This window comes from Aphis gossypii, chromosome 1 (genome assembly GCF_020184175.1).
Source record: "Aphis gossypii isolate Hap1 chromosome 1, ASM2018417v2, whole genome shotgun sequence".
NCBI classification, from domain to species: domain Eukaryota; kingdom Metazoa; phylum Arthropoda; class Insecta; order Hemiptera; family Aphididae; genus Aphis; species Aphis gossypii.
In genome coordinates, this window is record NC_065530.1 from 38181247 (window position 1) to 38196436 (window position 15190).

A 15190-nucleotide genomic window follows, 5' to 3' on the forward strand; every position below is an offset into this window, starting at 1 on the left:
ACGATGGTTTCGGCAAATGCGGAAACGGGTTTACCGCACGGAGATTCGTTCTCGGCGGGGACCTATTGACACAGTTTTTCTGCGGACCCTTTTTCTGCGCTACACCGCCACCGCTTCGCCTCCACCCAGCCAAAAACACACACACACAATACGACAATGCGTATACTCTAATATCGTATGATAATATATTATATTATTATTATTATTATTATTATTGTGTGTGTGTGCCATTATCGTTGTCATCGTCATTCCGTCATTGTGTCGGGTCGAATAATGCGCCGCGCGACCTGCCCCCCCCCGCTTCGTATTATAATATGTAGTGATATGAGGTAGATATAGGTACCTACGAGTCTGGCGAGGGAAACACGTTCCAAATGTCAACCCTTTTCGCCAGAGCGCACAACAGCAAACACTATGTGCGAGCGACCGCCGCACCAAAAGCACCTGTTTCTCAGCTGCCGTTCGCGAAACACCCTCACACCCACTCTTCGTTTACCGCCGTCATTACAATATTATACATTGTACATGTATATACATATACGTATATTTTTTTCGCAAACAATTTAGGACCGTCCTGGGCAAATATCCTGCAACACCGGGCGGCGTATGTATTCAATACGTATTGTACATAATATTATATTATAAAATATAATGCACGTGTGTGTGTGTGTGTGTGTGCGGGGCTGAATGTGGGTGAGTGTGTGAATGCGGAATTCAACGAATCGAGGTTTCCGGATGGTACGTGCATAATATATAATATTATGTAAATGAATGATATTATTGTTACGGTTTCGGTATAGACTTATATTATTGTAACGTAATTGAAGTAATTTTTTTTTTTTATTATTTGCTTTTTAAATAATTCGTTTAGTTTTTTTATCAAAGGTAACGAGAAGTCGTTATGGAATCATTTTACAAGCCCGCCGTACCCAAACGGGTACAATGCGTGTTTACGAAACGACATTATTATTATAATATTAATAATATATATAAAGCGGTATTCTAGGACTCTGACGACTAAAGAGTGTACACCATGTTATCGTAACATGTGTATGAGAAACTCATAGACTAAACACGATTTATTGTGCACCGAAATCAGCCGAGGGTAGGTATATTTTAGAGTATCCTATTGCGGTAAGACTACATAAAATGTGCGGTAGGATTCTCTGAAGTCTCTGCAGTTGTCCGCCACCCGGACATTAGTGTTTATTTTGGAACCTTAAGGTTACACGTCGAAAAACGTATAAAATGCATCCATTGTTTGGCGCTGGATGGTGTATAATAGTTGCGTAGATTTCCTTTTTTTTTCTATACGCTAAGTAATGACATCACGAGATTTTCGTAGTATATTTTGTTAACTTGTGACCATTAACAATAGAGTACAACACGGGCACAGTACCTACATATAGGTATGACTAGATGCACACAAATTGTTTGTACAATGGTATATGTATATAATATAGTACTTACACGTCATAAATCTTGTACTTCACAGTTTATTGGATCATATATGTTTATGTACATATTATATGCGGGTGTAAGGAACCCATCCTTGATCCTTATATAATAATACGTATTTGATACACATAGAACATATATATTTATACTATAATGTATATAGTATTTTTTTTATGAGTTATTTATAATGTTCCGACACCCGCTGTGTCTGAATTCCGTACCATTGCGGATTTAATAATATTTCTCCTAAGACGTTTTACCTTTTTTTCTGTCCTCCACTCCTATTGTGCATGTTAAGTTTGATGTTTTATTTTATTGTATAAAGGTTTTTGAGCTTAGATCGTTATATCAAAATATACAATTGTAGTATACAATATTATCTAAGGGTTTCAAGCAGGTATGTATTGTAGAGTTTTACAGTGACATTGCGTTTATCGGATAACATCTATATTCTGAGGTCGAATGGGTTGGATGTTCTGAGGAATTGGTTTTGTAATGTATTTTATTTTTTTGTGTGTGTTTGACTCACCTTTGGAGCAGAAAACAGTTTAAATATTTAACTTTGAAAGTTGTTTTTGGTTGCAGAAAATTGGATCTAGTTGGTGTTGATACTATTTTGAATGTCAAAAGTAAAATATCACAGTAATTTGCTAATTAATAGAGAAAAACTAAAAAAAAAAAATATGGTAAAATTGGAATATCTACGTAAAACTCGTTTTCAACAGTTAATTTATGTTTTTTTTGTAATTCAAAAATAAACGATCGGAAAAACTTGAATGAAATATAATAATTTTCACTCTAATGATTTTTGTTATATTCCATTATTAGTTATTAAATTATCATTTCCTATGTACACAATGACATTTTGAAATATTAAATCATTTTAATTTAATTTACATTTTTAAACCACGAATATATGTATTTATTTTAGTTAATTATATTTACATCATTATATTATGATATGTGATATGTCGTTATTGACTTACAAGTTAACAGCAGTAATGTGATATAAAAAAAATATAGTTAATATTCGATGATTTCGATAAATATTTGCTCAACACATCATAATAGTAATAGAAAAAAAAATAACTATCTATATCAGAAAAATAAAAATTAATACCCTTAGATAGAAAGTGTCTGGTAATATATCGTTTATATTCAGAATCGTTTTTCGTACGGAATGATTTATCATTAAATATTCTTAATGAGAAGTAATAAATAAATAAACAATACTTTGTAAAACTCTAAGTGACCAGTCTTTGCAATGACGAGGTGCATTTGAAGCCTATACTTAGGCCTTACAGATGTGAGTAGATTGACATGTGATGTGTGGTTACAATGAGACAATGGTTATAAGAATACTTGTATTTTATTTACAACGAAGACGGGAAGTATTTGCTTATAACAAACAATTTAATGATCGTTTACGCGTTCGAAAAAATAAAATAATAATTACAATAATTGATTCGACCAATATGTACAGTTTTGCATATTGCAAATTAATGAATATCATGTTATATATAGTACAAATAATATGATGTACACAAATCACTTGGTTTAAATCAGTGACTTTCCACATTATCCGTTAAATCACGATTATATATTATTATATATTTTATAATAATAATAACATGTATGAACTATGAATACGCGTTAGTCATGCAATTATTTGAAATATCTACAAAATTAATATTTATTGCGTGATACGTATTAAATTGTATTATATTATTTACACTGTGCTTTATTTGCATTGCTAATATAATAATACTGTAAAATATGATTTCGCGGGAATGCATATTATGGTTGTTATAGTTGCTCGCGACGTCGATAAAACATTGAAAATTTATATATGGAATCGTAACGAACAATTGTACAATATTGCACTAATGAACAGGACGTTAAGTAAAAAGTTATAGGTAATGCAATCGAAAACACATAAGTATAAACATGATGCGTACAATATAATATTCTTAATGTCGGTTTTTTTTACCTAACAACCTATATAATATGTACTCAACGTTTTTATAGCTTGTAATATACGCGTCGTATACGTTAGCGGTATGCGGTACACTCCTTCGAGGTAAATCAAACCTTTGAAGACACAGAATTCCCATAAAAAGACCGCGAAGTTACTACCATAATTTTGCACCAGCCGTGTGCGTGCAGCCTAACCTACGTACAATGCACGTTTTTAACAGTCATCGCGGTCATTGTCGTTGAAATAGCCGCCGCCAATTTCGGCGAATAATAAAATAACGACAGCTCTTCACCCTTCGTCACACAGACACACACACACACGAATATATTATTCACGATATTTTATTCTTGATGTACACGTACGATAAACCGTGTCGACGGAGATCGAACCGTTTCGAGCGATGAGATCGATCTTCGTTCGCGCATACAAAAGACCCGACCCGAAAAAATATTTGCCGCTATTAACGCACTTGACCGACCGTGCGTACCACTGCATGCTTCCAATATAAATGTATATATAATAATATATTATTGTTATCTTGAAGCGCGCGCGTGTGTGTGTGTATGTATTTATAGCCGATAGGATACTATTGTTGTAGGAGAGGTAGGTATTATATATATATAGGTACGTATTATATTAAACATACCGGAGGGTGATTTCGAAAATTATTCTACAACGTAAATATCATTAATGTATTATAGACACAATGAGGTAGGTATAGGACAGAGATAATTTATAGTTCATGGCGAGCAAGAGAAGGGATTGTAGCGCAGGGGGCAAACAATATAATTATTCATATAAATTTAACACGTCTATTAACTAACAACAATAACTTACCTACCGTGATTACCAATGGTATTTAATTAAATATTGATTGGGGGGGCTACTTACTTACAGGTACCAACGTTTAAGATGGTCACAAACGTTATAATATTATGCTTTATTTTAGAATTATGGATTTGTACGTCGATACCAGCTTAAATACTTAATGTCAAATAAAAATTGAAAGGCTTAGTTAAAAAAAAAAAAAATTGAAAAGTGTAATACGGGATTCCACATAAGTTGTTATTAGATTTGTCTTGTGGAAAAAAAAAAAACGGATCATATATATTTTTAATAACATAAAATATTATAGGCATATAATGACGACTAATTTAATTCAACATGATTATAATTTAATGAGTTTACAATCGGTGTACATAATTATGTTAAAAGTTTGGGTAAACTGCCGTGTATACAGCATTCAGCGTATTGTATATGTACTTTGTATATGGTATGTATGGATATAGTAGTTTTAACTACTTATCATCCTACACGAGATTTTAGTACCGGAAACTTCGGTTAACTCTAATGACGGTGATATTGTTGAAATAGGTTTTTTTTTGAAAATAGCGATCGTTTCCGAATACTATAAGTAAAATATATCTATTTTAAGCGCACTAAAAGTAGCTTACACCCCAATAAGAATATATAGTCCTGTATAAAAATGCCTATTATAATATTGTTATGCTGCAGATATTTGATAGGGGTGGGAAAGGCAGTCTGTACATTTTGTGATATAGCTTACAAAATAATAGTCCATTTGCAAATTCAAATTTAGGCAAACGCACGTACGTTTCCGCCTGCAATCGAGTGGAGTTAACTTTTTTTCTTGTACAATATAATATACCTATATGCACGACAATTTGATTATAATACAAAACGATTAGGTCGACAGTCTGTAGGACCACAATGCATATAGTGTGAAACCATTCAGAGATTCTAAACATAGAACGTTTGTATGTACAATATTATTTACCCAGGATAGATGCTCAGGAAATTTTAATAACGTATAATGGTGTCCAAGTCATTAGAGGTTTGTAGACGGCCATCATTATTACTATTATTGTTATGTACACCGCTATTATACTTAAGTATAGGCACCTCTATTTAGGTCTTGGGCATGGTCAAGTCGTCAAGAGCACATTTATCACTACACAGTTAAATACCTCGTATCGAATAGACACAATTGAACAAAAACTTAGAACGTTAACGACTTTGCAGTATATATTGACTATATTTTATATTGGTGAAATGTGCAGTCTTAAAATACCCTTTCACACAAAAGGCGCAAAATAGTTTTCATTTAAAAGGAACTCTATTATATACAGTATAATATATTATTTGAACAAGACGACATATTATATGAACAAAATAGAAATGTATTAAATAAAAATAATTGGAATCTCAAAATAGCACATATCGTATACACAATTTTTAAAAAAAGTGTTCAAAAACGCATAGAATATTATAATATATAAAAAATAAAATAAGTATATATAGAATATAAAAATATCAAATTTAAAATAAATGTATGTTATAATATAATTTAAGAATAAATTTTCAATTAAATCTAAAATACCATATACAATTACAGTACATGTATGAGTGAACATATTATACAAATAAAATTATAATCTATTTATTTTAAGATTACATTTATTTTTAAATCTAAATAGCAAAAAACTAAAATATGTCCAAATAGTGCGACAAAACATCAGTCTTAATATCTTGTTTATTTTAGTATGATAACATTACAGTTTACGTTTACTACGTTTACTATTGTGTCATACCGATATATCACTTGGCACTCTATATATTGTTTCGAGACGTTATGCCCGAGACTGATGTTTTGACGAACACCTCTGGTTGTTATAAATCAATTAACACAAATCACAATATTATACGTTAATAAAAAATCATTTTTGTTTATAAATACACATCACTGGGATTATTTTATTTGGCTTAGGCGTTTTTAAGGTGATGCAAATGTTTGATGTTAATTCAACTTTTTTTTTGGAGCAGACATATTTTTCGAACAATTTAAAACACGAAACCAAAGTTTAAGTTTGGGTAAGTGTAAATTATCATAGTAAAAAGGCTTTAGATAGAAACTACGCCATATATAGCCGTAAGAACTAAACAAAAAACAACGTCTTACAATCGCATAAGCCTTTACATACATTATAAGCGACTGTGGCGTGTCGAAAGTTTTTAACGTCCACGGAATTATATAAAACAGTTCAACTCTATGTTAATAATATACCTATCTAAACGGATCAGTAAAAACAGCCTTAAATAGTTAAATCGGTTTTTTGCGTGTGAAAAACTCTCACTCCGGCATGACGTTCTTTACAATATAGGCACCTAGTGTATAATATTATAACATTTACAAGTATGATTTCCGTCAATAATCTGTATAGCAGTGTATGGTACTAATAAAAACGCTTATTAACCGATTGTTTGATGTATACATTTATAAGGATTTCAACTAAAATAATGAAGAAATTTCAATTAGTTTATATTCGTTAAATTTGTCAATATAAGTAAAATATTATAATTAATGTCGTTATAATAAATTTTAACTATGCAAAAATTTGTTACGTGGTGAAATATTATAATATTATATTGACTTGTTTTATAAGTATTTAAGAATTCAATTAATGTACAAAGTAAGTACAATATTCTTGTTAAATTTAATCACCGGTCAATCATAGAGTTTTTTTCGGCCCAACACTGCGACCCAGTACTGCGTTAATACAGTGAAAATACTAATTATAGTTTAACGTAAACAATGATTACAAAATATGGTTTGAAAATCGATATGGAAAACACGATAATCGCATTCGCCATTGTGAAAAGCGTAAAATGTATTATTATGGTACACTAACTTATACTTATAATAATATTATAAGTATACACATCAATAGTAGTATATATACCTACTCGGCGAGCATCACATAGACTTGAGCAACCGTCTCTTAATGTCCTTCATCTCACTCACCTTCTTGGTAAGGTACATGACGCTGATCTGGTTCTCGATGTACTTTTGCCGCTTGGCGTCCCGCGATCGCTTGGCCGCCTCGTTGTTCTTCTGCCGTTTCATGACGTACGACTGGTCATACTGCTGCTGCCCGGACGACAACCGGTGATCGTCGTTGTTGTTATTATTGTTATTAGACCGCCTCATTTTTTCAAAGTTCCTCGGCGGCCCCAAGCTCTCCATATACCGGTGCCGGAACGACAGGAAGTCCGACTGTCTATATATGGCTGCCACCTCCTCAGGGTCCACGACGTCCAGGTCGTCCATGTCGCACGCTTTGATGCGGTGGCGATGATCTCGGTCCAGATCTCGCTGCTGCTGCTGCTGTTTTTGTTGATGGTGAAGGTTGTTGAAGTGGTGATGGTCGTCAGTAGTCGTCGTGCAAGTCGTCGTCGATTCGGGCGACGGACAATCGGACCGGTTGGCGCTGATGTCCATGCCTCCGCCGATCACTCTTCCGTCGAGCATCCTTTCGTAGTAAGGGTATCTGTGGAAAGCGCGTAAAAATCAATGAGTGATTGTCAAACACAAGCAAACGTAAAAAATTACAATAAAATATTACGCATGGAGTCCTGGAAAAAGGATTCAGGTGCATGATGATTTATACGCGTGAGGCAAATAAATAAAATAAGTGTATTGTATTATGATATATATCAGCGTTTCCCAAAGTGGGCAATATCGCATCCTTGGGTGCGATAAGGCTGTCCAGAGGGGCGATGAAAGTTACAAGTTTAAATAATTTTTTATTGCGTACTTATGTACCAATACATTTTTTTATGATAGGGGGACGTCTGTTATTTTTTTTTTTACTAGTGGGTGGTAAATTTAAAAAGTTTGGGTAATCACTGATATATATAATGCGTTGAAAACGATTAACGTACCCAAAGCCGTAGGGCGGCTTGGAAAAACCGCAGTCAAATCCGCCGAACGGGAAGTGGTTGGACTCGGACGAGGATGGTGACGAGGTGGCCGCATACACTGGGCTGCCGGACAACAACAACGCCGGGTCTATGGGCAGACCGCCGTACGCGGCATGCAGCTGAAGTTTTTGCTTCTGGAGCTGCTGTTCCTGGTGGTGTTGCTGCTGTTGCTGCATCTGCAGCTGCAGTTGGAGCTGCTGTTGGAGGTGCAGCTGTTGCTGTTGCTGGATGTGGAGATGCTGCTGGTGTTGGAAGTGATTGTGATGGTGGAACTGAGCGGCGGCGGACGGCGGGAGCACGGGCAGGAACGGGTTGTACTCGGGGACGGCCGCGGACGAGATCATGTGCCGATAAGCGGCGGCGTCGGCGTATATCCCGTGCAGCGGTGCCAAGTGTTCGGGCACCGACGAGTCCGGTGTCCAGTAGCCTTTGCATTGCGGCTTCGGCGGCGGAGACTGCGGCGGCGGTGGCGGTGCTACCGCTTTCGGCGACAGCACCACAACGGTGGCGCGTTGGGGGGCGACGTTCGTGGACGGCGGTGGTTGGGACAACAGCGCTTTTCCGGCGCTCAGGTCCAGCGGCGTCGATTTTCCCCCGCCGTTCTGGGCGTCCGACGGCGGCTGCGGTGAGGTCGGCACGTCTTCCGTCAGTTCCGTTGATCCGTCGCGTTCCGCCACCGTTGCCGAAGCAGCGCATCCGTTCTCTTTCTTCACGGTCAAGTCCAGCGGGACCGCCTCCGTCGCGGAATCGTCCAATTCCATCGGCACGCTCATTATTGCTTTCGTCGTTCGAATTCTTAAGATGTGACGTGAGTGGTCGTTACGCCTATGTGATCTGCTGTAAAACAAAAACTTAATTTTTAAAATCAAATCGAAAAAAAAAACTGTCTTTTCGCTACAGTTGGACGTCTGACGACGGAATATATTTTAATTATAAAACGCGTTCTGTTTGTGAAATCCACGGTCAGTGGTCTCTGAAACGGTTATGTGTATACTACTGTATCGATATATAGATTATAATATTATCTACCATCCAGTTAACTACTTCACTGTATATACGGTTCAAAAAAATATGTGTACAATTTTATTTATAACTACACCACAATTTTTTTCAGAACAATTTAAATCGAAATCGAATAACTTAGTCATTTTAGTTTCGTTGACCCAGATGGAACGGTTTAATTTGTCATTAAATAAATAAACGTATTGTCTATTCGATCTAAAGCGGTGGTGTAAGCTTCACGGCTGAAACGTATAAATATTATATTTTATATCACCGATGATTTCGCAAAAATACAACGACTGAGAGGTAACCGCTATAGCGGGTGGCGACTGCGGCTTTTCGTCGTATATACAATCAATTCCGATTGGCGGATGGAACCCTTTTAGCGTGAGAACGTACATCCAATGGGACGACGGTCACTGTGGTCTGCGTGTGTGGTCCTCCACTAGAGTGTCAATAACGCATCGACACACGGCATCATGAGTACACGTCACCGCGGGTTACCGTCGAATTCGATTTTAGAATAAATATTATATTTTCGAATTTTTTCCTTTCGGGAAACTGCGTGTCTTTCGTCCGAATTCAAAAGTAATCCTATCTTTTTCGAATCCATCACCATATTATATACAAGGTTCAAATGATTCGACAATGAGCGGGCTATGCATATAGTTAGATGGTAACATGATTGATCAATATTCAGAGCGTTTTAAAAATTCCTACACGTCTATTATAATTTTGCGCTTTTTTTGGGGTGGCTGATCGTAGGCGTATGTCATCTGCAAGCTTTCGGGGTCGTGGCAGAATAATTGATTATTTTAATGTAGCGTCAATAATGAACATGTCATATAAAAATATACACAAATCATGTGTGTATATATATATATATATAAAAAAAAATTAATATTAATGTTTATAATTTTCAAATACGATCGCAACACTATAGGTACTAGTAAGAATAAATAAATATTAAAATATTTTAAATAATCCGACGGTCGAGTATACGAGCTGTGGTATACCTAATACAAAATGTATCAGATAATACAGATATCGACGTACAACGATGATGAAAAACAAAAAATATTTAATTATAAAATGTTAATTTAAAACCAAAAATTTGTGACACGTGTCTTTCGAGTATTATAAATTTGCGCGGTCTAGTGGTTGTGCGTGGGTGGGAGAGTAGACGAGGAGGACGAATATTTCCCCTTTGCAAATACGTCACTGACTGACGTCATGCGTATAGGAATTTAATCTGGCGCAAAGTTAATTCGAATGGACGATAAATAAATGAAAAAAATGAAGAGAAATGTCGACCGATAAAAAACTAAAAAGCGTTTCGGAAAATGTCGTTGGTTCATGTTCACCGAGCGTATATATTTGACCGTTCCTGTAATATATACTTTTACCTACCGTGGTCATATTGTTTCTAGTAATAATCGTGTTCAACAAATAATTCGGCTTCTATTTTAAACACACCGGTTTCGTATTTATAGATTTGTATACCACACCACTACGGACGACCAGGGTGCTTCATATTATTGTTTTCATTCCCGAAAATCTGATTGCACTTTTTATTTATATCTCTCTTTGCTACCCTGCATCCATAAAACTTAATATTGTATGTAGTTTTCGATAAATAACGATGACAAAACGGGTACAATGATTCCCCGGTATTAATACTTTCAAGTTTTAGTTTTAAGCAATATACATGTAGGTACTCTCTGGAAATTTTGTACTTTGAACAGTCTGATTTGTGCTAAACATTTGCTATAATGTATTATAATAAGCTAATGTATTAATAATATATATTAATAAGCTATTTTTATGTTCTCCGACCATATTCGAAAGTACTTATATGTTTATATTATAACTATATTATACAGTTTTCAAAACTATAATTACTTAAAATTGTGTTAGATGTAAATGTAATAAATTGCACCGGACGTCTGCAGCACGCAGTCACCGTCGCGTAACGGTTAGAGACAATATTGAATTACCCCACAAAATCAAATTGAATTATTAAATATTACTCATGAACCTGTATGGCACATTGGCACCTAAGAATGTTCGTGCTGTACATCCTTAAAAACTGATATAATATTATGTTTCAACCAATATAATGATATAATAATAGATTTTTTATACGAACGGCTTAGTGTGGATCAGATGTTGTAGTAAAAATAATTTTTTAAATATAATAAAAATTACACTTTTTGAAATACTAAGAACAAAAGTCAACTAAAACGGTGTGATAACAATACGTGCTCGAGTATGTATTAATCTATTTTGTGAACATTGAATAAATATTATAACACCTTTCATCAATAATGATAGTACCTGTTGGACTAGTACAAAATGGCTGCTAGAAGATTGTCCACGAACACAGATATAGAACTAACGAATCGATAAGTTGCCATTTTCACTCAAGTGGCTAAAGCAGTAAGGCATAACTCGTATATTATGACATAATTTGCAATAGGTATATTTAAAAATAATTCCTATGTTTTTGGTCGGAATGGAGTATTAACAACTTAGGGTCGTCATCACTGCAAATAGATAGCAGTTGAATAGAACTCGTAGCAAATAAAATAATTTACCTACATATATACGTTCGTTGTTGACTATAGGCCTTTATATATATATATATATATATATATAACATAATATATACATAGATGTACATATGTATCGACGACCGTCGCGTGGTATACTGCAATCCGGATAACGTGATGGGCAATTTGTTTTTATTCCTTGAAAGATTTATGAGACAACGTTTACGATATATTTAACCACGATCGGGACGACGGAATCCGACTTTAAATCTTTTTTTTAAAACCCGGAAACGTTCATAAATGTTTAATAAATAATAGTTGAAATGTATATTACATATGCACATATGAATGATATGGTACGTTACGCTCATCTAAATCGGTTGTTTTATTTTTTTTTCGTTTATACGTCTCCGAACTTAATATTTTTGATTTCTTAGATAGCTTTTTATTTTGTTTATTTAATTTAAGTTTTTATTTCAAATACAACAACTCACTTTTTTGATAAATTGTTAAATATCAAAATTAAATAAGACAAGCAAAGATGTCATCATAATTTTTGTTACAAAGATATGCAATATCATATTTTATTTATAATATATCAACTTTGCGTTAAGAGATTTAAAAAGTAAAAAAATATCAGAAGTTTTTTGAAAGTTTTTATAATTTCTACTTTATTTTCTAAAAAATTGGATCAAACAATACGATTTTAGATTCTGAGCCATGGAGTGATGAATGTATTAATTTTACAATGATATATTTTTTCTCTGTCATCACCTTTTGAGTTAGTATTAATGTTTATATTTATTCAACCTCGAGGGTGGCTTCTAATAGAAAATTTGATCTAGTTGGCCCTTGACGGAAGAGTGGAGGAGGGGGTACAAATAAACTCTATAACCAAAAAATCTAAGTATAGACACTATTATTCTTATAAAAAAGTTAGGATATGGATGAAATAAGATATTTGATACACAATAAACGATTTTGGTTGTATTGTTGTAATTTAAAAATATTATTGAAACTTTTAACAATTATTATTATGTTTTGTACACATAATTGTTTTAAAAATTAATTTCACCTATTGTAGTATTATACTAATAGAGTAGATTAGATAACTTTAATAATAGCAATGTAATAAAATGTACCTACAGATTTTCCCTGTTCGTTACTTCAATAACACACGGTGTACAAAAATCTAAAAAGTCACTAGAAAATTAGGAAGAGAAATAATTTTTGGTTTGAAAAATGTAAATGTTTATTTATATATGGTAATATATGTAAAAAAATATAATAGTTCATTTCATATTATGATCAAATATTATTTTTTAATTCACTTGTAAAAAAACATATTAAGTTATATTTATTTTATTGCTAAAAAAAAAGCCACATATGTTAAGTTAATATCATCACGACTCAATGCGTATGCATTTACTATTATTTATAACCGATAATACTGGTTATTGGAATATTTTAGTTTTATATAATAATAGTATATGGTGCAGAATAATATTCATTACAATTTTAAATTTAAATCACAATGAAAAAATAATAACAAATATTTATAAAAAAAAATTTCAGTCTGCATTTAAATGTTTATTTTGACTTTCGAATGAAAAACAATGGGGTATATTAAAATCATTTTTTTCTACTTTTACTAAATTACAATAAAAAAATAAATGATCAAGTGGCGAATACAGTTTATAAGAACTAAATTATTTATAATTTTAAAATTAATAATAGCTAAAAATATTTTATTGTAAATAAATAATAGTAAATATGATTTACACAGAAGTTCTTTTATTGATTGGTTCTTCCTAAAGTCAATAAACTCACTACATTATAATAATATAATTTAAAGGAAAAAACATCCATTATAGTAGATTGTATAAGTTTTAAATTAAAAATAAAAAATATATATATTATATAATTATCGAGATAATCCTAGACAATCGTTGAATTTTTAACTATAATGGAGTATAATTAACTTTACTAACTATAGCTAGTCTCTCATATTCTATTTGTATTTATTTGGACATTAATTATTGTAGGTAAATAGTCTTAATCCTATAATTAATGTAATTTATTGAAATTTATTAAAGGTATACCCATAATCGTTATTCGTTTTAAACGTTGATCATATGTATATGATACTTATATAAAGACCATTATAGGATGCTACTGCAGTGCGATCGACGATTTACATAATACGCTGTATTATGATATTTTAATATTGAGCTTGTACGTATCATATTGAACCTCGCTAATATGGTTATTTGAACGACTATTTTTGCGAGAAATTTTACCGCACAAGAGACACAATTTGTATAAATTAATATACGTAGGTAATAAGTAATAACTAATAATATAATAAGTACAACATTCCAAAAGGTTTGGATCGGAGAAGACCGACGACGCGAAACCGTCTTATGTAAATAATATTCTTATAATATTTTATAGTCGTAATGAAACAACACCGCGGCGGTGCACGAGTAAATTATAAAAAATATTTAATAAGACTTACCGGCTTGAGCAGAGACGGAATCGTGTACGGTGTCTGTGTATAATATAATATTATATAGTTATGTTGTTCACTTCGCCGTACAGACCGTTGACCGGGGGTTGCAGGTACCGGAAGATCGTCGCACTGTTCGATCGAACCGATCGTCACTGGAGTACTGCTGCAGCATGTACCACCACCGATATGCTACCAATAATAATAATGGCGATCGGACCTTTCAGCAGCAGATGTGGTAACGAGTGGAAGGGACGGCAGTGGCGTCGCCAGCGGCGAACAGCAGTTGATGGTCATTGGTCGCATCGGTCGAGTTCGGTTGTAAGTAAGCAGGTCTAGGTAAACGGAACGTGTTCCAAAATCCCCGATCGCCCCCACCCCGAACACCCCCAAACCACCCTAAGCGGGACCGACGGGTCTCGTTATAAGAGTGACGGAGACGCTACATTATGTACACAAACATATTATATATGTATTGTTTGTACGCCGTGCACGACGTTTTCGTATTGATGATTAAAATTTGTTGACTCGAATAATGTTGTTTTTTTTTTTTTTGAGGTCCAGACCGGACGCCACTGTAGAACCTCCAGCAATTGAAATATTGTGATATACTTGGCGTATTCATTGTCATTTTAAAATTTTTGTTAGGGAAATCGGTTCGCCGAAAAACCAGTTTCGACCTGAAAAATCCCACAACACTAATTCCCACCAGATCCGCAGACACTATTTAGTGCATTATTGTTATAGTACACTATTGTCGTTATCTTAATAATAATATTGTGTTAAAAGGACAAAGGGATAGACTGCAGGTACGACGTATATATCACGTCCCGAGTTAAATTAAAAGATAACAATGAGACGCGATAATGAGAACTTTGAGAAATCGACAAAAAGAGCAGTGGAATGGTG

General features: G+C 33.8%; 1 protein-coding gene across 2 annotated transcripts; it reads right to left on the reverse strand.

Moving 5' to 3' along the window:
* Positions 1-7126: 7126 nt before the first annotated feature.
* Positions 7127-14609, reverse strand: LOC114119160 (transcription factor mef2A-like). Of its 2 annotated transcripts, none has more exons than XM_050197929.1 (3): positions 14291-14609; positions 8180-9052; positions 7127-7785 (listed from the first exon to the last, which is right to left on the reverse strand). In XM_050197929.1, the coding sequence occupies exons 2-3, from the start codon at positions 8989-8991 to the stop codon at positions 7212-7214; spliced, it is 1386 nt and encodes a 461-aa protein (XP_050053886.1). In that variant the 5' UTR covers positions 8992-9052; positions 14291-14609; the 3' UTR covers positions 7127-7211. The 2 variants fall into 2 exon arrangements, with proteins under 2 accessions (XP_050053886.1, XP_050053884.1); XM_050197927.1 differs by having other exon boundaries at positions 8180-9055; positions 14291-14608.
* Positions 14610-15190: the final 581 nt, after the last annotated feature.